At 31.7% G+C, this 26,148-nt stretch overlaps 1 protein-coding gene across 3 annotated transcripts; it reads right to left on the bottom strand.

Moving 5' to 3' along the window:
- Positions 1-25,520, bottom strand: LOC132752830 (uncharacterized). Of its 3 annotated transcripts, XM_060743216.1 has the most exons (7): positions 25,340-25,520; positions 24,710-24,777; positions 21,236-21,310; positions 9,174-9,431; positions 7,138-7,295; positions 2,538-2,585; positions 2,144-2,221 (listed from the first exon to the last, which is right to left on the bottom strand). In XM_060743216.1, exons 1-7 carry the CDS (start codon positions 25,444-25,446, stop codon positions 2,159-2,161), a joined length of 777 nt encoding a protein of 258 aa, XP_060599199.1. In that variant the 5' UTR covers positions 25,447-25,520; the 3' UTR covers positions 2,144-2,158. The 3 variants fall into 3 exon arrangements, with proteins under 3 accessions (XP_060599201.1, XP_060599200.1, XP_060599199.1); XM_060743218.1 differs by lacking the exons at positions 2,144-2,221; positions 2,538-2,585 and adding an exon at positions 1-66; XM_060743217.1 differs by lacking the exons at positions 2,144-2,221; positions 2,538-2,585 and adding an exon at positions 976-1,415.
- Between the last annotated feature and the right edge of the window lie 628 nt (positions 25,521-26,148).

The following is a 26,148-nucleotide window of genomic DNA, read 5'->3' as shown; positions in this document are numbered from 1 at the left end:
ACAAAAGTAACATTTTCATTTATGATATTTTACCTCCAGGCTTGCAAGAATAAGGGGGTAGGATATCTGCATGAAAAACATATGTTTGTATTATAATCACTATTAACAACATCTGAATCATTCAATACAACATAAATCTCTGATAATGCTGTATGTTATACATCTATGATGAACAATCTTGATTTCACAGTATTGATGTAAAAAAGGCATTTTGGATAAGAATGTAAAAGATGTACAATTGTATATTTTTGACATTGTCAAATAAAGTCACCTAAAATAAGAATATATAAGATGCACTGCTGTATATTTTTGTCATCATTTATAGTGAAGTTAATTATGTTTTTGTTAATTCTGTTTTTGTATCGGTAGGACAGTGACAGTGGCTTTTGACAAATCTATGCTCTCAACAGCAACATAAAACTTTGAAAACACAAGAACATTTTTAGGTCACAAAGGGCAATATTTCAGTCAAAATCCATGCCTGAGTTTTGGGGCATAGTCTTTAACCAATGAAGGCATATGTCAACATTTCAATGAATACTTATAGTGCTTGTAGAGAGAGAATTCACCTGAAGCTTATAACAGGAATTTCTCTGTCAATTACCAAGGGGAATAATCAATAGTTAAAATCCATGCAAGAGTTATGGCCTGTCTTGGTCAAGACCATTTATTATAATTATTTAGACCTGTGTAAAGTTCCATTTCATTCCTTGATAAGTGTCATTAAGCTACAAGGCTGAAAAGCTGAACCAAGTGCATTATGCATGTGCCAATGCCCTAGTCATGAAGGAAAGCCAAAATATTTATCAATTAATAAAGCTAAACTACAGTCTACTTGTATTTTGTTAAAGAAGTGTTGTTTTTTTTCAGTGTTAATATAAGCATTTTAAAACATGTATTAAAGAAATATCCATTTAAAAAACAATACATTGTCTTCACAAAGAAGACGATAAGACTTAGTCTTCTAATTTTCCTTGAACAATGCAGACACTTTCTGCAGACAACTTTTCTCAATCTGGGTTTCTTTGCAAGGTAAATCTAGGGTTAACATCTGGGTTTAAACATGCTTTTGATTTATACAATTATACATGTAATAACATTAAAAGCCAGGGAAATATATAATTTTGTTTATTTTATGGAACTTTGCAATTGGCAAAATGGGATGTTATACATTGGTTCCTAATCTTTATCCAGATAATACACAAAGGCAAAAATACATGCATTTAAAAGCTTTCTACTCTGTACTTCCAAGCTAAAAACATGAAAAAAAAATTCATATTGTGTATATATGTGTAATGAAGCATCTTTGTGTAAAATATATAAAAAAAAAAACACTTGGATTCCGTTTACTACAGTAATCTTACATGACGCCGGTACCCCTCAGAGTCAGGTCTGTAGGCCTGGGCTAAATCATACTGTGTAATTATATAATAAAACATATATATATATATCTATAAATGTATCTATAATAGTGAAAGTAAACACTTTTTGTCCTAACTCTAAACATACGGATTGATCTGGAAACAAGTTTTTTTTCAAACTAGCTACTCTTTAGACACTACCAGGTCCTAATGTCATATGATATATTATTTTAGGCATAAACCCACAATACACACCACTTGTTAAATTAATGTGGCTGCCAATTTCCATAATCAGGTAATTTTATCTCATAGTAAAATATTCCTTAGGCCATTTGGTTAACAAGAGTCAAGTCCTATGAGAGACTGCACAGATTTAAACGGCAATCACTTTGGTTATTCACAAAAACAATTTCTATCATTAGATTCTAATCACCCTAAATAAAATCACAGTTAAGGTTTAAACATCATTGTCCAATTCACAATCACATGTACATGTAAATCAATGAAATTCGCATCACTCTGTAAACAATGACATATCACAATATCAATTCCCCTCTGATCACACACATACAAATTACATGTATAATCAACAGTCTCTAATATCAATTTTCACAATCAAATAACAATAAAAGTTTCGATTATTCCTTGCCCTTGACAAATAAACCAACAAGAAAACAAAAGTAAGTCAATCAAAAGAAATGTTTCTCAAATTCCACTTCCCCTCACTCACTCACAGACAGACAGACAGACAGACAGACAGACAGACAGACAGACATGTAACAATAAAGGACAAACATTTATGGGACCCTTACACTTCTTTCACTTGTGACTGGTCTAAATGTGAAGTGATGATCTGCCTGCTATAAAACAATGTTTAAACCATTAAATAGCTGCAGAAGAAAAAATTCTCTGAATCAGTAAATCAATTATTGATTGAAAGTTTTTGTATCGAAAAGGACATTACTTGAAATTTAAGCTTTTGATTATCATAATCCAATGATAATACTGAATGTATTTTTTTTTAATAAAAAATATGTTTTTTAATGATAATTCTGATTTTTTTAGTGATAATTTTTAAAATAAGTTTAAAGGTAGTAGTGAATATATAAAATACCTTATATCATTATGAGGTTTCTAAACAAGTTTACAGGTAGTAGTGAATATAAGATATCTTACATCAATATGAGGTGACTGCCATAGGTGAGATCTCACTGGTTTATTTGGCTACCAAACATAACTCAAAATAATTAAACAACATTAATATCTGTTATCTTACATAGAAAAATATCAACACTTAAATGTATATCTAACCATAAAATCCTATCTAACCACAAAATCCTGAAAAAAACAACTGTTGTTGTTGTTGTTGCTGTTGGTGGTGGTGGTAGTGTTGTTTTTGTTGGTGGTGGTTGTGGTAGTGTTGTTTTTGTTGTTGTTGGTGGTGGTGGTAGTGTTGTTGTTGTTTTTGTTGGTGGTGGTAGTGTTGTTGGTGGTGGTGGTATGTTTATGTTGTTGGCATTTTTGTTGGTGGTAGTATTCTTTTTGTGGTTGTTGGTGGTAGTGGTGTTGTTGTTGGTGGTGTTGGTAGTCACTGGCAGTGTTATTTTTTTGTTGTTGGTGTTGTTGGTGGTGTTTATGTTGGTGGTGGTAGTGTTGTTGGTGGTGGTGGTGGTATGTTTATGTTGTTGGTGTTGTTGTTGGTAGTAGTGTTGTTTTTGTGGTTGTTTTGGGTGGTGGTGTTGTTGTTGGTGGTGGTGGTGTTGGTAGTCACTGGCAGTGTTATTGTTGTTGTTGTTGGTGTTGTTGGTGGTGGTGTTGAGATTTAAGTCATGACAATGCCGTAAAAGTCATATGGCAATTTTCTAGCTTTACTATTGAGGAATACCTGAAGTATCCCTTTTTGCATTATTTCAGGGACTAAAAATAAACTTTAAAAGAACCACCAACTTTCCATAAGCTTGCTGGTTATCTTCTTCACATGGATAAATCTCTGGCAGGATTCAAACAAAAATAGTTGAGAAACCAGTTTTTTTAAGTCACTAATAATAATCTCAATGACAGCAGCAGAGGCCCTTCCTGAAAATTAAGTTACTTTAGATAGCTGTTGATTTTTATGCTGTAAGTTTGAGCATGGTAAATAAACATTTATTGGTTTATGACAGCAAATCAGCAAATGTTATGTCTTTCTATTCTAAAACAACTTTTTCACTTGAGAGTTCTTGTACAGTATCATGGAAGTGGTATTTTTACAGTTTATAAGTGTCCTTGTACCGTTTATCATGAACAAGATGATACTAAAAACATGACCAAATGCCAAATATACCAATCTAATACTGCAACACCCTTATCTTGCTGAAAAACCACAACTTAGTCTATAAGTAGACACTGATATATTTGTACCAGCTTGTTCCATCAAAGCCAATTGAAGGTGATGAAAATTTTAATTTTTATGAACAATGCTGTGAAAGAACCACTGGTGAGTAAAACACAGAACAAGAGCAAGTTATAACTGTGTTGAATCATTAATTTAGCAGCCAGATAGTCAAATAAATCCCATCATTGTCTGGTATATTATCACTCAAAAAAGATCACAATCGTGTTTACATCAGTTTCATACAAACATATTCCATATAAAATATACTGTTATCACTAGCCTTATTAATATTACAGGGATATATATTTAAACGGAGAGGTACCTATTACATCATATACATGTACTTATAATCTGCATCTGTGATTTAATATCTCGCAAGTTCACATTTTTCATGAGATTTTCTGAGACCATGTCCCACTGTATCTTTTGTAATTTTTCTGACCTGTTTGACAAGTGTTAAAGGATCAAAAATGTAAAGAAAAAGTAGTTGCAATATTGCTAAAAAGCATAAAGATAGGAAGATGTAATAATAGATGAAAAAGTAAACATATTGGAATTGGATTACATAATACAAGATGGCAAAAATTACCAAGGTCAAGGGCAAATGAATCTCACAGAAAGGATTATGTGTCTAGATGGGAAAATGTTCTATTTTTAGAGCATCTTATTCCTCTGTATAAATATAAATCTCTGTTAACAACAAACACATGCAATTACTATACTGTCAGAAAATTATGATGGAAAACAAATTTCAGCATGCTATGAAAATGTTACAATATTCTAAAAATAGATTTTTTTAAACGTGTTATATCCACACATTATCTATATATTACAGTATATCTATACATAACATGTACAGTCCTTACATATATACTGTCAGAAATGATCTCTGAACTTCTTGAAAGACTTGACTCCGTCTTAAGAAGAAATAATAAGAAAAATTCACAGTCACAATATTTTGACAACATACATGTATATCTAGTGACACATTTATCAAGAAAATTCGAACAGTAAGGAAAATTTTACAATGCTCCTGGACATGTAAAATACATCGTTTTAAATGGCCATAAAATTGTTTGAAGTGACAGTCTGTTGGTCAATCACCATTATTACAATTAATCTTTTGAAATATATAGTTAATTCATCTCAACTTGACAATGAAAATATGAGCATAAGGTCACTAATTAGCAAATAATAAGTAAAATGTTAATAATGGAATAGAAGTTGATAAAGGCATAGAAAAAGAATGCAGGTTTTCAAATGAAATCATTGGTACAACATTATGCCTATACTATACTTTATAAAACATCATTCAAATCTTCTGTAAGCATATTCTAACAGCATGCCAAGTTTAAAAACATTCTATCGGACAGTTTTAATTCAGCTACATGTCTATATGAAAACTCGAAAACGTCCTTAAAATAAAGTTTACAGAAACAAAATAAAACCAACAAGGAACATCGCAATGCGATGCAACCAGGTTTTCAGCAAAATATTTCACAGAAGCTTTGTCATGAAGGGGCATTTGTTTTTAATTGAACTTTTAGGAGGAATTATGGCTTTTTTAATATTCCTCAAACAAAAATGATTGAGAAATTTTATGTTGTCTATTCGCCTTTTTTTCCCAAATATTTTAGAAAGGTAAACAGTACTTTATTTTTGCTTAATTTTTGCATTTTTGCGTCTCTTGTCATTTTCTTTTGTCAACAATATTGGCGTGTGGTGTTTTGTGCGATATCAAGAAAAGTATGTTCACAATTTAAAAAAAATACTTGAATGATGTCTTGGAAGAAACATGGGAATTTAGTGAGCGCCAGGGCACTTGATGACAAAGCTTCTGTGAAAGTTTGGTCAAAATCCATTGAGAAATGTAGGAGAAGTTGCGCACTGTAGAAATTGTTCACTATATATTCTGTATAAGGAAAAAATATACAAAGGGCCATAATTCGGTCAAATATTATCCAATCACAAAACCCCGACAATATGTGCCAGGCACTTGATAACAAAGCTTCTAAGAAAGTTTGGTCAAAATCCGTTGAGAAATGTAGGAGGAGTTGAGCACAGAAGAAATTGTTCTCTATATATTCTGTATAAGGAAAAAATATACAAAGGGCCATAATTCGGTCAAATATTATCCAATCACAAAACCCCGACAATATGTGCCAGGCACTTGATAACAAAGCTTCTACGAAAGTTTGGTCAAAATCCGTTGAGAAATGTAGGAGGAGTTGCGCACAGAAGAAATTGTTCACTATATATTCTATATAAGGAAAAAAAACAAAGGGCCATAATTAGGTCAAATATATACCAATTGCAAAACCCTGGCAATATGTGACAGGGCACTTGATGACAAAGCTTCTAAGAAAGTTTGGTCAAAATCCGTTGAGAAATGTAGGAGGAGTTGCGCACAGAAGAAATTGTTCACTATATATTCTATATAAGGAAAAAAAACAAAGGGCCATAATTAGGTCAAATATTATCTAATCGCAAAACCCCGACAATATGCGCCAGGGCACTTGATGACAAAGCTTCTGTGAAAGTTTGGTCAAAATCCGTTGAGAAATGTAGGAGGAGTTGAGCACAGAAGAAATTGTTCTCTATATATTCTGTATAAGGAAAAAATATACAAAGGGCCATAATTCGGTCAAATATTATCCAATCACAAAACCCCGACAATATGTGCCAGGCACTTGATAACAAAGCTTCTAAGAAAGTTTGGTCAAAATCCGTTGAGAAATGTAGGAGGAGTTGCGCACAGAAGAAATTGTTCACTATATATTCTATATAAGGAAAAAAAACAAAGGGCCATAATTAGGTCAAATATATACCAATTGCAAAACCCTGGCAATATGTGACAGGGCACTTGATGACAAAGCTTCTAAGAAAGTTTGGTCAAAATCCGTTGAGAAATGTAGGAGGAGTTGCGCACAAAGAAGAAATTGTTCACTATATATTTTATATAAGGAAAAAAAACAAAGGGCCATAATTAGGTCAAATATTATCTAATCGCAAAACCCCGACAATATGCGCCAGGGCACTTGATGACAAAGCTTCTGTGAAAGTTTGGTCAAAATCCGTTGAGAAATGTAGGAGGAGTTGAGCACAGAAGAAATTGTTTACGCCCGCCCATCCGCCCGCCCGCCCGCCCGCCCGCCGACATACCTCAATCTAATAACCAGTTTTTTCCTTCGGAAAACCTGGTTAATAATCAATATTTTCCCATTTTTAAGGTTTTAACGCTAAGTTGTTTTTGCTCAATGGCTGACTCTAATGTATTGTGACAAAAACATATTTTTTTCCTTTTTGTAGGTTTAACACTAAATTGTCATTACTCAATGGCAGTGTCGAAACAGAAACGTAATAAAAACCATAATATATAACATTATTAACAATACGCCATACCTTGCCGTCTGCTAACATTTCCGGATGTAGTGGTTCAGGTGTAAACACGTCGTCTCCTGCATCCTCCATGAGAGGTGACGGGGCCCGCAACGTCCAACCTTCCTCGAGACATTTCTGTGACGACAGCTGGTAGTTTATAGTCTTCATCTGACGGGCAACTGTAAATCATTCAAACGTCATAGTTTAAACAACAACAACGTGAAATCTTATTTGATAATAATCTGTCTGACTTTTTACCAAATGCCCCTTTATAAAGAATAGGAATGTGCTATTTATTACAAAATCATACATTTTAAGTAATTATTTAAAAAGTAATTGTATCATTTTAGTTCCTGTGGTTAAAAAAGCACCAAGTCATGCAAAATATGAAGATAATTCAATATGAAGATGATTCCATATGATGATAATTTGATATTGTGATAATTCAACATGATGATAATTTAAATGTTTAACATCAGAATTTAACAATAATATGTGGGCAATAGTATGACAACTAAGTATCATAAGTATTGATGAAACATCTTGTTGGTCTGTAAAAGAACTTATTAATAACATGTTTATAGCAGGTTTTAATCACACATAAAAATTGGTTTTAATATACATATCTAAACATTTAAATCTCTTTTTATTTCTTCCATTTTAAATGAATTTGTTCTTTAGATTTTATGAAAACAATATTGCTTGAATAAAAAATTAAAAAATATAATTAAATACATGCAATATATTGTATGATGTGGGAAAAAATTATTAGAATAAAATATATAATAAGCTCAATTCATAATTATAATCTCATCTATATGTTAGCTGTATTATTGAAGCAAAGTTGGCTATATTAATGACTTACACTTATAACATACATGTTCTAAACATTAACCCTTAGCCGGCTGGAGCTTGAACTCGGCCTGGCCAATAGTATAGACATAGGCTAAGCCTGGCCAATATAATAGACCTAGGCTAGCCTGGCCAATAGTATAGACATTATTAAGGCTTAATAGCCATTTAAGTATTGATCTAGGCTAGTCTAAACTTTTGTAATTTTCAGACTCTCTCTTAAGGACCAGTAATATTGGCTAAGTCATCTTGAAATCATAAAATTGATTAATGGACATGTCATTCAAAAAAGGGTTTATTGCCTGTAATAATATTGACTTTTGATCAGTAATTTATATATGTATATATAAATGCAGGTATATTAAAATGTCCAGTAAATGAAACAGTTGCATCAAATCAGCAAACTTCAATTTTAAACACATCTGAATATAAAAAAAAAAATATTTAAAAAATTGAGGAAAAAAAAACAATACTGAAATGTTGATAAATATTTTGTCACAAAAGTGCAAGACTAATGAGTAACTGAACAAATCCAAAGAATACCTTATATTGTCACCTTAGTGCAGTAATGGGTCAACTCCTATAAAATTATATAAGCGGTTTACCTCTTACTGCATTAAGGTAAATAACAAAATTAAGATAATAAAAATCTTTTTAGTGGATATCATAAAATTTAGCAGACATCATAAAATGTTAAGTGGATGAGGAGTTACAATGAATAAATTTTTATAAACAGCCTTGCAATTAGGTGACAAATTTGTAGATTTGACTCTTTATCAATTTATACAATGTTCAATTTTTTATGCTGAAAAAAAAAGAATTTTTATATAATTCCATGATCAATTCTAATGTTGATATTTTACTGATTGCTGAAATAAAAATTTATACCATGGTTACATAAATTAAATGAAAATTCAGCTTGTATCAGCTTGTATACATGTAATGTATTCATGCAAGAATTATGTGACATTTTACTCAGTGTGTCATATCACATTAATTATGTGTCATTAAATACATTTTATATCTTAATTATTAACTTCAATACAAATCAGCCTACAATATTTACCATCATTTCAAACTCATAAATCATAATGTCAACGATGTGAACTCAAAGTGAAACAAACAATAAATTTAAACAAAAAAAAATATAATAATAAAAAAAAGATATGAATACAAAACAATGAAAACTAAATGCTCCCCCATACCGTCGCTGTTCATCCTTAATGCCTGTAGATATTCACTTGCTATCTGGCAGACCTGATAAGCCTCGCAGGCAACTGTGTGACCTTTACTTATCAATCTCTTCCTAACAACCACCTCCCCACCTTTAATTTCACCCCCTTCCTGCCGATTTGTAAGCCCCTTTTCTTCTGCTGCTACAGCAGGCGAATGCCTGCACTTAGACCTCGATGGACACGTGTCCAAACAGTCGAGGATTATATTTGAAGGCTCTAAATTTGCCTCTAAATAAGAAAAAAATACGAATTATAGTCTCTAAAATTATTAATGCAACATAAATTTTTGCCAGACAAAATCACGTAGGATGTCATATTGATTTACTTACAAGGGAAAAATCATCAAAATAACATTGAAAACAAGAATAACTGCTTAACCCTTTAAATGCTGGACCCAAAAGCATTAAGTCTTTGCCACCAGTATAGAGCCAGGCCAGCCTGCACATCCGTGCAGTCTGACCAGGCTCTATACTGTTGGCTAACTAATTTTAAATATTCAAATTGATATCCCTAAAATTGATAATGGACAGTCCCAAAAATGGAAGTGGGACAAGTCCATTTAAAATATTCAGCATATTCAGGCTTAATGTATGCTCCATGAGGAAGCTTTGACCAAAATAAATACACATAATTAAAAGAATGAAATATAGGCATTGTAGCATAGGTGTAACCTTGACCCAAAGGACGTCAAACCTATTCCATGAGTAGAACCCTATAATGGAAGTTTCCAGTCAACATATCAAAATAGGCCAGATATTATCAGTTGCTATAGGAAACAGTATGTTTGACGGAAGGTTTTTTATTACAAACATGCAACTTATAAAATACTTTATGAAAATTTTTTGGACAGCACTAAATATTCAAATAGGATAAGATGTGTAATCATTTTTAGTATGGTAATAGAGGATATTCAAGTTTTTTCTATAAAAACATGATTTATTTTCATCGAGTGGTATGAAAATAAATATTTCATGAGTGGCGGTAGCCACAAGTGAAATATGGTAATTTTCATGCCACAAGATGAAAATAAATCATGTATTTATAGAAAAAACTTGAATTTTCTGTTTATTATATATATTTTTCTCTTTTTTGCTATAAAATTTGAAAGACTTTCCCTTAAATTTTGTGTAATGGCAAAATTTAAAAGAAAGTAGTCTGGCAAGACACCAGTGAAAATACGGAAAATATGTTTCACTATAGTGAAAAATAAATTTTTACAGTGAAAATACGGAAAATGAAAATAGGCATTTTATTTCATCAATATTTCTCAATATTTCATTTATAAGTATATAATAAATGCTTATATTTCTTGTATTAGGTTTCCTTCAACCTTTTATACAGCACTGCTGTACTTTACATATCACATTGAATATAATTATATACATACAAATCATGTACACAAGGACAGGCAAGTGGTGAGATTTTTTTCATAATTATTTAACACATTTTCGTTGTCATAATTATTATTTGGGTTTTAATTCAAATTATGTACTCTCTTACAGAAACAGCCTTATGCTTTATCATCAAGTATGACTTCAGACACTAATTTGTGTCATCTAGGGTAGGAACACCAATCTTTTTCAATATAGCTTAAGAGTTTCCATAAAAGCATTTAAAGCATTCAATTAACTGCCATAATTAGCAGGATTTAAATCTACATTTGTATTGTAAGGGTCAATTTAATTCCAATTTTAGCACCCTTGACCATTACCACTCTGCCAATGTAGCCCTGTTAACTAAATGTGCATAGGAGTCATAATGTTTTAAATTAACACTTAATGTATTTAATAATTCCTTACATTAAAGCAACTGTTACTTGCTGAATTATTAGAAAGACTGACACCATAATACTCAATGTCCAGTCATGTCCACATTAGTGAAACTCTTTTAAACATTTAAGATCTTCATCTCTAAGAATCGACTTAAACATATGGTAGTATCAGATACAAACATAATGGTTTTAAAACTAACAAAAATTTGTCATTCAATCAAAAAATACAAAGCAGATTTTTTCCTATACATGCTATACTGGCAGCAAACTATCTTAACATTTCAAGTTTTACAAGTAATCAACACAAACTCCAAATTTCAAATGATTGGACATGCACTGTAAAAAAAACTGGTTGCTCATCACATGTTTATTTAAAAAGGTAGGTGAACAAAACTTCAAAGGTGTTAAAATCACATGTTATTATGAAGTTTACTACATACCTGTACAAATTTGGCTAAATTTACTGCATGTATGACATGCATAAATGAGCCGCGTCACGACAAAACTAACATAGTGGGTTTGCGACCAGCATGGATCCAGACCAGTTGCGCATCTCTGCAGTCTGATCAGGATCCATGCTGTTCGCTATCAGTTTTTTTACTTGTAATAGGGATGGTAAGCGAACAGTATGGATCCTGATCAGACTGCGCGTATGCGCAGGCTTGTCTGGATCAATGCTGGTCGCAAACCCATTATGTTGGTTTTGTCGTGACGCAGCTCAAATATGACCCAATATAAATTCTCTTTTTATCACATTAATTAAATGTTCTAAATCAAGATCATCTTATAACAACCCTACTTTATAGATGCTACCTGGAACTCTGCAAATGTGGAATTTTTCCATCTTATTCCAGGGTACAAACTAATGTTTTAAATAGGCATCTGCCCATTTGCTCGAATACACTTGCTTGATATTTATATTTATATAAGGTTAGTAACCTGATAAAAATAAGCTTTGCCTGTTCCGACTGTTTTCAATAGCTTGTATTCTCATTTTAACCAATCAGGCTTTAAATTCTACATTTTCACCTCACATCCTTCATTGCAAGTCTTGAATCAAAATGTAATATCTGTTACTTCTATTTTGTTTGCAATTATGCACAAATTAGACGGCAAATAGAAAAGTACCAAATTTATGAAGTCACAGCAAGCATTGCCCCTTCCAGACCTTATCAGCCTCACCTGATATCAAAAGACAGTTGCATGTTTTTCTCTATTTATCACTGTGCACTGCTGATCCCAATAGACATGATTAAGAAATAAAGCTTATCAATACATTTACTGGTTAAAGTTTGTTTTTACCCCTCAGTCCCTGGGATTAGATGATAAAACCACATATTTGCTGAGTTCTGGAGTATATCCATTTATAGAAGAGATGGGTAGATGGGAATCATGCTGAAAACATGAACTTTACATTAATTTTGTAAAAGTGAAGTTCATTCAACAACAGTGGAAGTGATGTGAGCACTAGGTTTTCAAAAACAACAATTCAGCCAGCAAGTTATTAGGATATTGAACTATTGCACCTTTAGAACCAGGTTCAAGAATTATATTGAGGTAAAATTAAATATGTTTACTCATATATTGTCTTGCAAAGAAAATATCTTGTACTTTTATATTATATATTGTACTTCTCAATTTCCAATTATTTTTATATTGACAGTTCAATATACTAAATTACTTGCTTGGAAGCCGATACACATGGCATATTTCTGCTCAAGTAAGTGACTTTGTTGCAGCTGATTTTCAACTTATTCATTAATCATAGTCATAAAGTTAGCCCAGCACGCATTTAATATTGACGTACTATATAAATAATGCTTTTCAGATACTGGTTAATAATATTTAACTTATAAATAGTTCTATTGCTAAGAAATAGTTTTGTAGCTGAGGGTGACACTAGCAGGGCCTTAAATTGCTTATCAAAATGTTAATGGTGTCAGATAATTAATCTATTTTATCATACCTTAAGTTTTTTATTTTTTAGTTTTTTTTGTTTTGTTTTTTTATTTAAATATTTCTAAGCAAATACCAGTCCAATATTTCAAATGCATGCTGGAAAATGGGGAGGGGGTCAACAGGGGATAACATATCTAAGGTCAATATAAGACATACATGCTCCACCACTTTCTAGAAATCTCCGGGGAGAACCACCCGCTTCAAAATATAAACAACATATAAATAAATACTAGAAATATAATATACAATCAATACTACACATTGGCATTAACTAGGCTTTTACAGCTTTAAAGCAGAATGCCTCCAGATACATGATTTTGAATTTTCAATTAATTTTTAGAAATGTTTTTAAAAGGAAATATTGTGAATTGATTGAAGAAATTAATTTACACATACATCCACGTAAATTACCATAAAGAGGTCAAAATAAAAAAAAATAGCCCTTACTGCATAAGTGACACAGAAACAAGAGGGCCATGATGGCCCTGGATCGCTCACCTGACACAACCGCATCCAAGCAATGTCTTAAACAAGCATCATGGCAATGTTTGATGACAACTGAGTCAAACATGTGACCTCCAGTGTGTTATAAAGATTTTTCCATATTTGGGCAATGTGACCTAATTTTTGACCGGACACGACCCATATTAAATTTTGACCTAGAAATCATCAAAACAACCTTCCTGACCATTTTCCAAGAAATCTGGATCAAAACTGCAGCCACTAGAGTGTTAAAAAGATTTTTCTATTTTTAGCTCCTGTGACCTAGTTTTTAACCGGACATGACCAATCTTAGCACTTGACCCAGAAATCATCAAAACAACCTTCCTGACAAATTTCGAGAATATTTGAATCAAAACTGCAGCCACTATAGTGTAAACAAGCTTTTTCTATTTTTAGCTCCTGTGACATAGTTTTTGACATGAGATGACCCATCTTCGAACTTGACCCAGAAATCATCAAAACAACCTTCCTGACAAATTTCCAGAATATTTGAATCAATACTGCAGCCCCTAGAGTATTAACAAGCTTTTTCTATTTTTAGCCCCTGTGACCTAGTTTTTGAACGAAGATGACCAATCTTCAAACTTGACTTAGATATCATCAAAACAACCTTCTTGACAAATTTCCGGAATATTTAGATGAAAACTGCAGCCTCTAGAGTGTTAACAAGCTTTTTTTTTTTTTAGCTCCTGTGACCTAGTTTTTGACCTGAGTTGACCCATCTTTAAACTTGACCTAGAAATCATCAAAACAACCTTCCTGAAAAAATTTCCAGAATGTTTGGATGAAAACTGCAGCCACTAGAGTGTTAACAAGCTTTTTCTATTTTTAGCTCCTGTGACCTAGTTTTTGACCAGACATGACCCATCTTCGAACTTGACCTAGAAATCATCAAAACAACTTTCCTGACAAATTTCCAGAATATTTGGATGAAAACTGCAGCCAATAGAGTGTTAACAAGCTTTTTCTATTTTTAGCTCCTGTGACCTAGTTTTTGACCGGAGATATCCCATCTTCGAACTTGACCTAGAAATCATCAAAACAACCTTCCTGACAAATTTCCAGAATATTTGGATGAAAACTGCAGCCTCTAGAGTGTTAACAAGCTTTTTCTATTTTTAGCTCCTGTGACCTAGTTTTTGACCGGAGATGACCCATCTTTTAACTTGACCTAGAAATCATCAAAACAACTTTCCTGACAAATTTCCAGAATATTTGGATGAAAACTGCAGCCAATAGAGTGTTAACAAGCTTTTTCTATTTTTAGCTCCTGTGACCTAGTTTTTGACCAGACATGACCCATCTTCGAACTTGACCTAGAAATAATCAAAACAACCTTCCTGACAAATTTTTAGAATATTTAGATGAAAACTGCAGCCACTAGAGTGTAAACAAGATTTTTCTATTTTTAGCTCCTGTGACCTAGTTTTTGACTGGACATGACCCATCTTCAAACTTGACCTAGATATCATCAAAACAACCTTCCTGACAAATTTCCAGAATATTTGGATGAAAACTGCAGCCTCTAGAGTGTTAACAAGCTTTTTCTATTTTTAGCTCCTGTGACCTAGTTTTTAACCGGACATGACCCATCTTTAATTTGACCTAGAAATCATCAAAACAACTTTCCTGACAAATTTCCAGAATATTTGGATGAAAACTGCAGCCACTAGAGTGTTAACAAGCTTTTTCTATTTTTAGCTCCTGTGACCTAGTTTTTGACCGGAGATGACCCATCTTCGAACTTGACCTAGATATCATCAAAACAACCTTCCTGACAAATTTCCAGAATATTTGGATGAAAACTGCAGCCTCTAGAGTGTTAACAAGCTTTTTCTATTTTTAGCTCCTGTGACCTAGTTTTTGACACGAGATAACCCATCTTCAAACTCGATCTGTATTTCATTGAGACAAACATTCTGACAAAGTTTGATGATGATCCAATCAAAACTGTGACTGCTAGACTGTTAACAACCCAATTGTTAAGAGTGTTAACAAGCTTTTTCTATTTTTAGCTCCTGTGACCCAGTTTTTGACCGGAGATGACCCATCTTCGAACTTGACCTAGATATCATTAAAACAACCTTCCTGACAAATTTTCAGAATATTTGGATGAAAACTGCAGCCTCTAGAGTGTTAACAAGCTTTTTCTATTTTTAGCTCCTGTGACCTAGTTTTTGACCCGAGATAACCCATCTTCGAACTTGATCTGTATTTCATTGAGACAAACATTCTGACAAAGTTTGATGATGATCCAATCAAAACTGTGACTGCTAGACTGTTTACAACCCAATTGTTGACGACGCACGACGCACGACGCACGACGATGGACGCCGGACATAGCCCCATCACTATACCTCACCTTGACCACTTCGTGGTCAGGTGAGCTAAAAAGGTAATAAATACGGCAAAATCTGGCCAATATTGCAAATAAAATGTAAATTATTACTTGAATCTTAAATCTTTTTACTTTTCTAAAAATCTTAGGACATTTTTTCTCAAGTTTAATTTTCTTGGAATATTTTGGCTCATTTGGAGGCATGTAGCTTTAACAATTCATCAAAACTATTATTACACATAATGGTACGTATTAATAGTCTTCAGAAAATACTGAACTTTTATATGGTTTAGTACTGATGATGAATACCCAAATACTTTTGTTGTAACAAATGTTAGACGTCTAAAAACGAAATGAAAATAAAGTTTGCATGCCCATGTGTGTTTTATGACAAGAAAGTCTTATTTTACAAATGAAAGTACACATAATATGTCATATCATTATATCTAAAATATTGATCACTATTCCTACACATAATATTCTACACATTAATGCATAATCTATTATTAACATAGAAAAATACATGAAAAATCACTGAGTAAGTTACACAACATATTATCAATTATCACTATTGCTACACATATGAGAACAAAAACAACATAATAACATAATTATCTACACATTCATTGAATATTCTACACAAGATGCAGTATTAATTTTATCTTGTAACATCTAATACAAGTATTCTGCAATATGATGTTTTAATGTTGACACTAAAGTTAATATTAAAAGTGACATTATGTCCATCCGAGTGTAAATGGTGAGTGCACGGGTCAAAGTAAAAATAACTTTACATTTTGCCATAATTGTGTTCAATTTTATATTTTACAATGCAAAAAAAATCAATAATCCATGTGACCCACGGACATTTCTAAAAATATTGTTTTGAATATATCAGTTACGTTAAATTTCTAAAGAGTGGGGCAGTCTTTTTATATTTTAGGCAGATATAATTATATTTATCCTAAACATTATTCAAATATCCACTGTTGGACAATCACCATGATTATTAAAATTTAACAGTCAATCTTTTGCAATAATTATGTAGTAAATTCAGCTAAACTTGACAATGGAAAAAATAAGCATAATGTCACTTTTATAAAATAGTGTTATCCTTAACCTGTTGGAATTTAAAAAGATTTGCCTTTGCCACCAGTATAGAGCCAGGGCACAGTCTGCATTACATGATACAGACTCTGACCAAGCTATATACTATCCCTTCAAGTTTGATTGGACTGTTCCGAATTCAAAAGCACAAATTCTGCAGGTTTAGGAATAACATATTAAAATGTTCTACGTACACAATGTTTCAAACTTCTATGGGTCAAATAAATTGCTAAATTGCACCTTGCTATTAAAGCTCATTCCAGAGTTACAGCCCCTTACATAGCACATGAAAAAAACAGTTCTAAACATAAACTACACATTAATGTTCATCCGCTTCTATTCAATAGCATGGATGGCCATTTTTACATCCTCTATTCTATACGCTGATTTGCAGAAGGCTTACAGTTATATGATGCACTTTTCCAAGATAATATTACTGAAATACTTAGTTTGAAACAACACAGAATTGATTTTCCATCAGAAAATAAAAGCTAAAGGCCACTTGAAAGGATACTGGACCATCCATGCTATTGTTACTTAATTGCTATCATTAAGAACCATGCAGAATGTACAGGTTTGAGCACTGACATGTGCCTATGTTACCGCTGTGAGCCACAGGTGCTCTAGCACTTGTAACTCCTGGAGGGTTTCCTACAAATTAATCAACTGTATTATTATACAAAATCAAAAGGGTAAGTTTGTCAAATAAAAGATAATTCAATCAAAAGATCAATCAGGCAAAGGAATAATACATTTTGTTTACAGGCTTAAATTCTTTTAGCAGACTATCTTTAACACCCAGTATTTTCTTACGTTTCCAGCTTTACTGAGGTGAAGCCGAAGGCTCATGTATACATTACTGCAAGTATGTCAGCAGGCAATCCAGTAGAACCATCCACCTTCCGTACTAAGCTACCTCTGGTGAGCTTCCTGACAGGATTTGAGTCAACAGTGGTGAAAGTCTACTGAGGCATGAAATACAGCCTTATGGATAATTTGTTTGTTTGTTTAATTGTGTTTTATGTCACACAGTAACAGTATAGGTCATAATTGGTGACAATCCAGCTTTTAATGGTGGATGAAGATGTTCCTCAGGTGCCCTTCCATGCATCCTTTCAGGCATAAATGAGCACACCAGGCAGTAGAACCACCGACATTCCATAAGCTTAAGCTGGATTATAGACTAAGCTTACTCATGTGAAAGAATGCAGAGTCCCTGTAGGGATTTGAACCCACAGCGGTGATGGACAAGTGGTTTGAAGTCAACAAACTTTAACCAATCGGCCACAGACGGGCCCCTTATTTATAATACATTAAGCAGCGGAATGGCAGTTTTCTAGCTGTATTTAAACCTTAACTATATTATTCCTTTGATTTTTTTTATATAAAATATGCTGTTAATATACTGCAATTTTTCAAACACAACAAAAAAATATGAAAACCAAACAGTTCATACAGTACTGGCATTACAACTTCAGCGAGCAAAAATTGTTTGCCTTTAAATTCAACAAAGAATTTTTTTTTTAATTTAAGAAATGTTTGACAAATGTGGGACAAAATTATGTAAGTAACCATACAAAATCCAGACTTTTGTTTCTATGACTGTATATAATTCACCTAATTAAAGTATTATGACTGTACATTATTCAAATGTGAAATTTCTATGGGAAAAAAAATGTTGTCATTTTCTTAATGGCTACATGTATGTGCTTAGAGTTAGCCAAAATAATATTTTTAACATTAAAAAATAAACACAATATGTATTTATGAATCAATTGTGCATTTAAGAAATAAATTGTCATAAAAATTGTATTAAATTTGTCTATTATTAACATTGCTATATGGGAAATAACTCAAAAAAATTCTCAGTCTATTCATTAAAATAAATTACCTCCCTTTATATTAAAATAACATTTTCTAAAAGCATAAAAAACTTCTTAAGCAAAATAAATTTAATTGATCAATTATATATTTTCTTTATGTTTTCTTTTTTCCCTTTAAAATATGAACTTCAAAGCAGACAATATACTAAGCAAATAAATCTATGATAAAAATATATAGATTAAATATATGCAAAAAAAAAAAGTATTATACATGCACAGAATATTAATCAAATTCAGCATTCCACAATATAAATCATGGCCACAATGTTATCTAGCCATTCAGACACGCACACACAGACAGACAGACAGACACTATATATTCTGTACCTTCAATTCTTGCAGCAGCTACCAGGATTAAAACAAACAAAAATAGTTCCAGATAATTATCATGCAATTAGATTATTACAATTTCCTTAGTCATTACATACATAAGTTACTAACATCCAGAGCTCAAACTATAGTGAAAATTTCTATGTTTTAATTTTCAGGTGAAAGTTATCCATTTATATCTCAGTCATAGGTTACAGGTTATAGGTTGCATTCTTTATATTAACCAATATTTCAATTTCTAAAACATAAAATGTTACTAAATGATTTTTTTCTACTACATTATATTTAATATGTTAAGCTCAAAATGCTTCAGTCACAAAGACCCTTGTTACTAATGTAGATATGATAAAAAAGTGTGATATTCTATTGATTCTACTTTTTATAGTTTCAGGGGAAATTATTTCAAAAGCTAAGGAAAGAGAACATTAAATATTGAGGGAATGATTTGCTCTCGAAAGTTTTTCAATTAAGTATCAGCAAATAATTTGTAAGACTAATATGTCATCAACTTTCTATGTTTCAGCTCTGGAATACTGTTTCATCATGCAATAATTTTTCTAGCACCAACTTCTTTCATTAACCAAAGAGTCTAAAATCCAAGGGTGTTTTTTTTTCATTGCTGTAAGTCAATTTCAATAATTTGCTTCAAAAATTATTATTATTCAACTTCGGCTTCTTAGAAAAGTCAAGTAAAAGAAAGTCACAATTTTGAAAAAATAGTTTGGTGAGTTTTTATAAGTGGCATTTTTAATGTATAACTTTGTCATTTTAGAAATTCAAACTCCTTGGGTTGAAAGAACTTGTCAGTGCCGTTAACTAATCTAATCTTGTAAATAACTGGTACATATTACTTGATTACTATGTACAAATACATGCTTTAATATTCAAACATGTTCTATATCACAAGCACGGAATTAAAGTCTGCAACATATTCATTTTTATCCAAGGCAACAGATATATGTGCCAATGAAAACAACCAATTTGGCCAAGTGTCAAGACAAGGGGAATATTTTATAAATCTACAGGCTGAAAATACAACTAATTTCAACAGCATTTCAACCAATGATATGGACCACCAACCTATTTATAATGATAACACTGAGCCTGATGCAAATTTATACAGATGTCATTTATTCCTTATTTTGTATTTTTTCAAAATTTGACATACTTTCCCACTATATAATCTTACAATAATGCTCATGACTAAAAGCAAGAGCTAACTTATTTGCATAATTTTTTAGATAAAAACAATTTATTTTTAGATATAAAAAGAATTATATTTAATACCTCTATAACATCATAAAAAGAATAAAAATACAACAAATAATAAGCCTGGAAAAAATACATAAAATGTGGTCAGTTGCTATGGAAACATAAAATGCCTTAAGTCACATATTAGTTTGGAATCTCTGCAACACAGCAATGGTTTTACTGCACATCCACAATGGTTGCTAAGGGCAAGGTTGCTAAGTAGCACATCATGATAAACACAAAAACAAGGAGGGAATATACATTTAATGCAATGGTTAATGGGTGAAACAAAAAATAGGTTTCAAGAAAAAGTAAATAGTTTATAATTGGAGGAAACAAAATACTGAGTTAAATGGATATAATGGTGTTGTTTCTAATTTTTTACACAATAATCATTGCTACACTTATAAATATTGAAAAATGTTCTTATAGTTTATACATGTCATATATTTCAGTTTATACATGTCATATATTTCAGTTTATACATGTCATATATTTCAGTTTATACATGTCATATATTTCAGTTTATACATGTCATATATTTCAATGTTGCTAGGTAACAGTTGCTATGGGCATGCAGGAAAGCAAGGGTGCAAGATGTATAGTTTCTTTTTTGCTAAGGTCAAGTTGCTTGGCAACAGTTGCTATGGGCATGCAGGAAAGCAAGGGTGCAAGATGTATAATTTCTTTTTTGCTAAGGTCAAGTTGCTTGGCAACAGTTGCTAATGGCATGCAAAAACATGCAATGAAAGCAAGGGTGCAAGTTTTTGCATTCCTTATTTTACAATGATAACTAAGGTCACAGTTGCTAGGCAACAGTTGCTATGGACATGCAATTAAAGCAAAGGGTGCATTATTTTTTAATGTTTTTGTTTGTTTTCATACATACCGTACATGTCCTTCATAGTAAGGTTACCAAGGCCTGCGGGAATTTTCATAAAACTTGGTTTACCACCGGGAGCAGCTACAGTGTGTGAGACAGAAATGAGAGAAAAGTGAAAAAAGTCAAAGAAAGAGAGAGAAAAGAAGAAAGAAACATAGATAAAACTCAAAATTAGTGTCAAAAATTACCATAATTATAATAACAGTGTTATAAAGTACACTATGAATTCAGCAGAAAACTGTCATACATCTGCTGGTAAAGAGAGCAAAATACAAAGATTTTTGTCAAAGAAGATCAAATAAATAGAAAATTAATGGTATTTTTTTTCATATTTAGTATTATATGCTTGTTTGGTTTGTGGTTTTTGCTGTTCTTGTTTTCTTTGTAATATTTGTTTTGTTATTGTTTTTTTGTTTTTTGTTGTTTTTTTTTTTTGTTGTTTTTTTTTTTTTTGGGGGGGGGGACTTTTTGTAGGACAGTGTTCTGCAAGTACCATACTGTACAAATGGTTCACAAAATTATTAGTCATTTTTGTGGTTAAATCTATTTCTTTCCGTCACAAATACTAAACTTTCTTCATGATATTTCTCTTTGCTTTGTTTTGGAAATTCTTTTCCATTTTCTATAATTGTTTGGGTTTAGATTTTCTTTCTGTTTGTTTATTTTTTTCCTTTTAAGCAGCATGCCTTCAGATTCATGCAATTTTATGCAAAATTTTCATGAACACTTTGAAAATGATATTATGAAGTGAACAAAGAAAGTAATTTACACAATCCACATAAATTACCAAACAGAGGTAAAAATGTGCAAAAAATAGCCCTTCAACAATTACTGCATTAGTCATGAACTAAAAATGTGGTAATAAATACCGCAAAATCAGTCATTAATCGCACATAACATGTAAATTATGAATTAAATCTTGAAATTTTTTACTTTTTTGAAAATCATTTTATTTTCTTGAAATATTTTGGCTCATTTGGCATGTTTGCTTTAAAAAAAAAAATTCAAAAAATAAAATATTATTAAAAAGAAATATACTTGGTTTTAGACAAATAAGCACCTCTTGGTTATTTTTACAAGCACCACAATAGCCTTATTTCTAATATGAACAAGTATTTGAACTTTTATTTATAATAGTTTACAAGCCAGAAAGATATAGATTAAGCTGTAATGGAAAAATATCAATAGATCTAGCAGGGCTTTTTCTGGTTAATTTTCAATACAAGTTTTGAAATTGAGCCCAAAGTGACCAAATTAATTTGAAAGCAACATAAGCCATGAATCACATGACTGATACAGAAGTGTGCAGCAACTCTGATTTAACTTTCCTCTTCATAAAAAAAGAGTAATTTTAACAATTTTCATTAAATATCCTTTCAAAGGCGGGAAACCGGTAGATATTTTTCATATAGAATTATTATAATAGTTTTGCTAATAAATATGTTGTAAAGTTGGATTCCACTTACAACAGGTTATATAATCATTACATAACATTGCATAACATTACCCAAGAAGTATGGCATATATAATCTTCATATATGTATTTTTGAAGAAATATTAAGGCTTGAAACTTTAACTTAGATTTAAACTTATTTTAAAGTTTAATGATAAATTATTAAACATGTATTGTTCTATAGACATTTCATTCTCATCATTCACTAGTTTAATGTTGATTATAATTGTATTGAATAGTTTGTAGAACTTGGTAATTAATAATTATGCAAATGTTAAATCTACAACTTGTGCTATTGATACACTCGTTAACAGTAACTTAGCATGACCTAAGACCCTTCACATATTACAATATATAGAGAATGGTTCTAAATTTACTTACACTTGCCTTTAAACTTAGTGAAGCACAAGTTGTATATTTAACATTTGCATAATTATTAATTACCAATTAGATGGAACCAGAAAAAGCCCTGGCAAAACAAAACTTATAACCAAGTCAGAGTATTAATAAGGTCACAATGTTAAGTACATGTACTTCAAACAAACAAGATAATTATATAAAACTCTTCTGTTAGCAAAGGAAATTTCAGACATCAATTAAAAGTGTATTGTAGCGTAAGATGGTAGACAGAAATCTTTTAATGAAAATCTAGTTAATTCTGTTAAAATTTTTCACTCAAGCAGCAAAGCTATATATGTTTTACAAAAATAGAAGACTTTTCTTTGTGTCAAACTTAGTAACATTGTTGAAATATATTTTCAAGAATAAACTTCCAAAAGAGAAATTATCATGTGGCATTTGAATATAAATAGATCAATGCCAGTTGTCTAGAAATAATATCAGCCACTACTTATATTAATACACCTTTAATATCTATTTATTTGTCAGAAATATTATACCATATATTCCCATATCAGTATTATCAATTTGTAAACAATATATCCAAACGAAACATCTTATGAAAACTCAAAGCTTATTCTTTTAATTTACTAATTAAAAATACCAGGACTGGTCAGGTTTTGCCAGCACCCCACCCCCACCTCCCTCACCAAAAAAAAAATAGTTTCTGTGAATTCACTTAATTTCATGTGCATAAAATTTCATAGTTTTGTCACAAAGAACATTTTTGTGTGTTCTTAAATTCGTGGACTGTTTATTTTTCCAAAAATAAAATGTAAATAATGTAAAATGCAAAATGATCTTACAGCAGATGAAACGAAATTTTGTTGCATCTTAAATTTGTGGATTAACCTATCCACAAAAACCACAAAAAATTAGTTCCCCCTAAATAATAATGATTTTACAGTTGTAGGGAATATATGGTAAGGTAAATTTCAATATCAGTTACATTATAATATACCTTCACCATACTGTTAGACAACAATGTCAAATTATTTACTATAATAATTAATGGAAATAAACAATTAACAAGTAAGAGAAAAACTTAAAAAAAAGAAAAATCCAAAAATCCACACCAAAAGTAAGCTGCATCAAAATAAAAGACAGAGAAAAGATGGCAAATTAAAGAGGCGTCGTATTTTTTCGAGTTCAGCAACTAAATGCAAGTTTTGTTTCTGTAAATCTATATTTTGTCATTTTTTTTTTATTTTTATTTTTTTATTTTTTGGGGGGTGTATATAGTGGCTTTACTCTTTGAGCGGTAACAGCACACTGGACTAACCTATGGTAGCAGTATAGAGCCAGGCCCGACCTTCACCTTCCCTGCGTTATGACCAAACTGACGTCTGCTCATTTTTTGTGTTTTATTCCTGAAATCCCTGAAAATTAACATTGGACACTTCCAAATTGAAAAATGGGCAAGTCCATTTAAAAAAAATAGGTGGGAAATATATAGAAAAACAAAACAAACTTGGGGGACTCCATCACAAATGACAATGTTATTAAGATTTACAGTAACGACAAAAAATGGAAATAGTAGTGTGCATAGTTTTTTGTGTTCTTTAAAAGCCTGAAATGAAAGAAACTATTGAAAATAAGATAATACTCAAAGGGTGGTAGGTACTTACATGCAAAGAAGTTTTGTTGTAGTCCACTGGCCTCTTGTTGTCTTCTTTGAAGCTCACGTTCCCTCATTCTGTAATCATTTATTTAAAACTCAATCAGTACTTTTATCTACTTTAAGTTCTCATTAAACATAGTTGTGGCTCCCACTGAGATTCAAACCCTTACATGTATTTCCTCAGAGGCTTACATCAAACTAACAACCCATTCCCATGATAGAAAAAAAAATCACTTTTTACAAATTTGTCCTCTTTTAGTAATTTAATAGATTTTTAAATTTATTACCATGATCATGTAATGAAAATAGTTTAAAAGCAGTGACAACAATTATTCAAGTAGCAACCACTACCCCTAATAGTAAAGATCAGTTTTTATTGTTTTTTAGTAGTTTGTTTTGATTGCTGTTTTTTTTCTGTTTTACCAGACTTTTTTTAGTTTTATGACATATGAATGAGGGGGGCAGGGTGATAAAGACTTGCCTTTGTCTGTCCCACTATTGTTCTAACTTCTGACACATTTTTAGTCTTACCTTAGCTTTATTACATATCACGATTGCACTAAGTAAAACTCAATTTGTACATGTATAACTGATGTTTCAATAATGTTTAGGCTCGTGTAATGAAAATAGCTCAAACCTTTGCACAGCTTTCTCTTTAGCCGCGTTACGTTCCTGTTTCGAGCCAACATGCTCATGAGGTTTAATATCAATCAGTTTATTCTTCTTCGTCTGCTCTTCTTCCATCTCAGTGGACGTGCTGAGAACAAACTCAACAAACTCCCTGTATTCATTGCAGCAATATAGCACCTCAGGAGCAAACTGCAAAGAAATGTAACTCTTAATTACTTCCCTAAAAGAGTTGTGTCCCTTGAATAAAAAACATGTTTAAAGTAACAGAGAACTTTCAATGAACTCTTTATAACATTTCTTTATTAAGAATTGTGTCTCTTGAATTAAACCAAGTTTAAAAGAAAAAAAAGAACTTGCTATAAAAAATGCAACCATGCCAATAAAAAGGAATTTACTTAAATATATGCAACCATGCCAATGAAAGGAATTCACTTGAATATAATTAGCAACCATGCCAATCCAAGGGACTTACTGGAATATAACTATGCAACCATGCCAATGAAAGGGATTCACTTGCATATATGCAAGCATGCCAATAAAAGAGACTTACTGGAATGTAACTATGCAACCATGCCAATGACAGGGACTTACTGGCATACCGTATAAGTGGTTTTTTCTGCGGTGACTTTATTTCTGCGTTTTCTGCGTTCAGTTTCAGCACCGCAGAAATAAAAACCGCAGAATATTTCTCTAACCTGCTATGATATGTGTCCTGCATTATGACCTGTTTCGTCTACAGTAATAACGACTAACGGAATATAACGGTAAGCTGGTTTTCAAGTTGTATAAAGTAAGTATGTTATCTGTGTTTGTAAG

Source organism: Ruditapes philippinarum, unplaced genomic scaffold (assembly GCF_026571515.1).
Source record: "Ruditapes philippinarum isolate M1 unplaced genomic scaffold, ASM2657151v2 ctg9701_1_1_1_1, whole genome shotgun sequence".
NCBI classification, from domain to species: domain Eukaryota; kingdom Metazoa; phylum Mollusca; class Bivalvia; order Venerida; family Veneridae; genus Ruditapes; species Ruditapes philippinarum.
Note: the sequence above shows the minus strand (reverse complement) of the source record. Positions and strands in the feature narration are given on the sequence as shown.